The sequence below is a fragment of the Limulus polyphemus genome, unplaced genomic scaffold (genome assembly GCF_000517525.1).
Source record: "Limulus polyphemus unplaced genomic scaffold, Limulus_polyphemus-2.1.2 Scaffold1124, whole genome shotgun sequence".
Classification (NCBI taxonomy): domain Eukaryota; kingdom Metazoa; phylum Arthropoda; class Merostomata; order Xiphosura; family Limulidae; genus Limulus; species Limulus polyphemus.
The window spans coordinates 69,510-74,812 of NW_013666734.1; the positions used below are offsets into that span (position 1 = coordinate 69,510).

General features: G+C 36.6%; 1 protein-coding gene across 1 annotated transcript in view; it reads right to left on the minus strand.

Moving 5' to 3' along the window:
* LOC106462240 (tyrosine 3-monooxygenase-like) overlaps nt 1-5,303 on the minus strand; it is a 91,728-nt gene that overhangs the window by 26,808 nt on the left and 59,617 nt on the right. The window contains exon 4 of the mRNA XM_022389436.1: nt 3,823-4,003. Within this exon, the coding sequence (XP_022245144.1) occupies nt 3,823-4,003 (181 nt within the window). The remainder of the gene's footprint in view (nt 1-3,822; nt 4,004-5,303) is intronic.

Below are 5,303 nucleotides of genomic sequence, written 5' to 3' on the forward strand. Positions count from 1 at the left end.
ACGTTCGTTGAAACGGGGGGGGGGCGTGGGAATGTGGGTGTGAGTGTGTGGGGGGGGGGGTCAAATAAGAATAATACTTGTATCTGTGGAAACCTCTACAGGGCGAGTAGAAACAGACGTTGACAGTTAACAAGCGGGACATTAATACTTTCAGAATGAAATAGAAGCAAATATTGAATTTTAACGAAGTTTTTTGATATAGCTAAGAATATGGTATGAAGATAAGAATAACGTGATGAGTACTTTTAGCATTAGCATTGATCGTGCAACACTGCAGGATATCAAAGCTGGTGAAGGATATTAGAAAGCCAGCAGTTTTAAATATCTTGAAACGGACATCAGAGAATACACAATATAAAAAAAAAGGAAGTAATAACCAGCCACAGGACAACTTACGAAACTCAAGGAAATCTGTATAAGTAAGGACATCACATTAAAAACAAAATTTCATCTTTTCCGTGCTGTAGTTACCTTGACAACACTATAAGGACGTCACGCATGTATCCTTAAAGACATATTGGAAAATAGAGTAAAAACTTTCGAAATGAGACGACTCGGAAGACTTTTGCGCATTCCGTATAACACGCACAGAACAAACAAGTCAGTTAGAAAGGACATTGTACAAATAACTGGCACCTGTGAACCGTTAACAAAAACTATGAGAAGAAGTAAACTACAGCTTGGCAAGAAAACCAGGCACCCTCGCTAATACTATCCTATAGGACAAACCAAAACAAAGTGGATGACAGACATAAAGTAGAGGACTCAGCGATTGAATATGTAGAATGGAGGAGAGCAGGGAAATCAAAGGTGCCCCAACGATCGGAATGGTCATGGACCTGACTTGACTTTTACATAGCCAATATGTTGAATATATAGGCTAGATGCTCAGATGTAATGTCTTAAGTTTCATCTCTCTGTATTTTTAACTTCAATGTAGAATATCCTGGTGATAATGGGATATGAACTACACACTGAAAACAGTTAACGTAACATAGAAATCAGTAGAAATTATATACCTCTCTTGAACGCATCCAAATAAGTTAATTGTATCAAATCCTAATAGGGAGGAATCCAGACAAATGGATAGTACACAAGTCTTTGTATCAAAAATATTCGGAGTCCACTCCTTCTTAGGAATTCCCTGAAGATGGCAGCAAATTAGCAGACGAAACACAGATATAAAATAGTTAGTAATTATTGTGTAGTAATAAACAAAATACGTATTATGAATCAGACTAAGTAGCTCCTGTAGGCTACTAACCATGACAAAGATTAATATTCGATATCCACAATCTAACTCTAAGTACTTAACATCCTTGTAGGTCGGAAATAACTTCAAAGCTGGAGGTACGAAAACAATTAAGACCTTTATTGAGAAGTTTACGTTGAGTTTCAGTTACTATTTTATAGGACAGATTGGAGACATTGGAAGTGTTCTTGGGTTTGGGCCTATCGGATGCAGAAGTGACTAAGTTAGTGGAGTCAGAAGTAGAACATATTTCGGGAGACAGCTCAATGTACGTGTTTACATTGTTGGAGTTATTAATCAGTGACTCGCAGATAGTATTAGTATGAGTCTGTTTAAAGTTGGTATTTTGTTGTAAACAGACATTACGGTTTAGATGGGAGAAACCTTTATTCTTATGTGAAAGATCATGATATATTTTTTTATTGTTGTTTTTCGCGTCAATTTAAAAAGTATTCTTTATTTTGTTAATAAATGCATCAAAGTTCTGTTGTTCAATAGGACAAATTGTGTCCTCTGAATTTATAGCAGCAATGTTCTTTACTAGATTGTCTATTGTGGATTTTCAAAAGTCTTGTGTGAGTTTCGTAAGTGAGGTGGAATGAAGGATTTTCTTCCATTGCGAACAAAACAGTTTGTCATTGGCTCCAATGGCTATTGGTGGATTTAGATTAAAGGATTTAGGTATAGTTTGATTATGTAAATGCTGTTCTAGCACATCAGCATGGTGCATGTACCTCAGTCTTTTTTCATTCAGTTTTCTGAGTTGTATGAAAGTCTTGTTAGATTTTAGATCAGAGTGCACTTGGGCAGCTGTTTTGGAGGAAGCGTTTATTTCAAGGAGAATACATGGTTTTGCTTTGTGACAGGGAGAAGGTTCGGGGCCTGTTAGATTTAGAAAGTCGTCAGGTTTAGGGTGTTGTGAAAGGTTATCGGGTGAAGGATGAAGATTTCTTTCAAAGGTTGTAGAAGATTCTGCGTATGGAAGAAAAAAAGTCTCTATAACTACTACATTTAGGAGAAGGGGACGTAATGGTAGAAAAGAGCTTTGTAGGTGTAGAAGTGTGACTCACGGTAGTATCAGAGTTTGTGAATGGGGCGGGATTATTGGGTTGTGTGTCAGGTTTAGAGCTTAGGGAGAAGTTTCTAGAAACAGGAGTAAAAGCCGTAACTCCCACATAAGTGCAACATTTAAAAGAATGGGCATATCTAGTTCCGGGAGAAACTGTGATAGAAATGAGGTTTGGAAATGTATTGGACATGTAGCGTACAGAGGTATGCTCTATGGATTGAGGAGGCTTTCTAGATTGGATACGGAGAATAGAGTAGGTTGAAGATCTATGGCTAGGAGTATTTGATGGATCTAGGTTGGATTGTTCAGTGGTTGTTTGTAAGCGATGGATAATATAGTTAGTGATAAAGTATCGTAAATTACAGGGTAAGGAAGAGATTCTTTTGAACGAAAGGTGTAAACCATCCTTTGCTAAGAAATATGTCCTGTTTAAAGTTGGTGTTGTATATAACATAAAATTAAAACAGTATTCAGGAGCTAGAATACGATAATATCACAGTTAACACGCGCATACACTGCAGAGAGGTTTGGTTTGAATTTCGACCAAAGCTACACGAGAGCTATCTGCACTAGCCGTCCCCAATTTAAGAGCGTAAAACTAGAAGGAAGGCAGCTAGTCATCACCACCCACCGCCAACTCTTGGACTACTCTTTACCAATAAATAGCGAAATTGATCGTCACGTTATAATGCTCCCACGACTGAAAGGACGAACATATTTGGTGAGATAGGGGTTCGAACCCGCGACCCGCAGATTGCAAGTCGAGCACCCTAACCACCTGGCCATGCCAGGCCCCTGGAGAGCGGAAACGCTCCAATATATTAGGGAAACAAAGAGGCCAACTAAAATAAAATTTAGGATCATAATATACATACAAGGATTGGTAATACCATTTATCTGCAATACCCTATCATGCCATTATGCTAGAGAATACGATAGATTGGAATAATACTAAAATAATAGGACTGAACCAAAAATGAAAAAAAAAAAAGATAAAAGAGGCCTTGTACATCTATCTAACTGATAATATACACCCAGTTAACCTAGCATACAAGTCAGTAAAACCTGGCTATCTCTAGAGAAAACATTCAAATAACTAGTTAATTCACGTTCTAATGGGAGAGACCCCAGTCGTGTAGCTAATGTACGAGACGCTCACTCAATAAAACCTGAGATCGAATCCCAGTCACTATTAACATAGAAATAGTCCTTCTCGGGACCTTCATGAAGACAGCAGCAGATTAGTAGCCGAAACGTAGGATAAACACCAATTATCAAACAAATTACTAGCTAATTAATAATTAGACTTAGGTAATCGTATAGGCTTCTGATCGTGACAACCTTATCTTTGATATTGGCAACTTTCTCGTGAGGAACTGTAACATCATCAGGCACGACTAAATGACATCATTAAAAACCATTATACAGATGTATCCAGTCATATCGGGACGCAGAGGCCTCAAACTCTGGATTAAAACCCATAATATCAAACAACCCTTACCTTTGATACTGACAGCTTTCTCCCGAAGAATTGTAACGTCCGCCAAGTTACCCTGACGAAATGACCTCATCACATGAAGAAGACCGTTTCTAGAAATATCCAGTCGTACCAGGACATCAAGGGTGGAGACGTTGTTATACGCTCGTCTCGTCTCCAGGTGGAATACATTTCCATGGCTACTCTAAATTGTAATACACATACATTAATTTAGTAATAAGACGTTAAGATACTTTAATGTGACATTAGTGCATACATATTACCGTTTAAAAGTATCAAATGTTCTAAAGCGTGTGCTAGAATAGTATGTCTGGAGCTAAGCTAATGTAATTCAGGAACCTAAACGGTTGTCTTGATTTGCTAACCTACTTGGGTAAAGTTTTAACTCCAAAAAGTTTTGGAAACTGGATGGAAGATCTAATCTCAATCCTAGAATTTGTTTAAATCCATGCGAAAATTCCCTGATGATTCCGGATCCTGCTCTATTTAAATGGTTGGTCTTGCAATGTAGAAACTTGACAGTTTTTTGGGAAAAAAAATAATCTACCATGAAATAACTTATAAGTAGCTAGTAACTTACTTAAAAGGTCTATTTTACAGCATAGTGATAATCTCGTAGTTTCTTTACATGGCCTACATCAGCGTATCCGGATATAGTAGTTTAAGTCATTTTTTTATTTTTTAACCATGGGGAGCTTGTAGTTTGAATATGAAATCAGTTTGACAGTACAAGATTCTATAATTAAGCTAGTAGTTTGAATATGTAATTAGTATGACAGTACAAGATTCTATAATTAAGCTAGTAGTTTGAATATGAAATCAGTTTGACAGTACAAGATTCTATAATTAAGCTAGTAGTTTGAATATGAAATTAGTATGACAGTACAAGATTCTAGGATTTTGAATTAAAAATAATGGCGGTTCTAGCATATTTTTAGTGGTTATGTCCATTGTCGTATGAATCAAAGGTTTTATTACTAACTATGCTTATTTATTATATTTTTTGTCGCACACACACACACACACACATATGTAATTACAAATACAAAAAATATATATTATGCGCACAAAATGTACATGAGAATTGACAAGAATACGAAGGAAGCATTATTTTTTGTTGAAATTCGTCAGTCCGACTACTCTCGCTGGCTGTAGGGGCAACCTTTACTTATTGGGTGAGTGAAATTCTACTCTTTCAGTCGACCATGTTCTGCACGTTGTCTATTGTGGTAGCTTACAATTAGGATTGTAATTCAAATTAAATCCAATTAAAATCAGTGGGTGGTTTCATCGTGAATGTGTATTATCAACAAAATTATAGGTAGATAAAGTTAATACTTAAAAAGATTTTAAAAACCAGAAATTCGTAAATATTGGCATGGAAATAGTTGGTCATGCTTACAACTATCAAGACTTCGTCAGACTTCATTATACTTTGTTACGTCTCCGTTCGTTAATTAACTTTCCGTAACTTCGTTCCGACG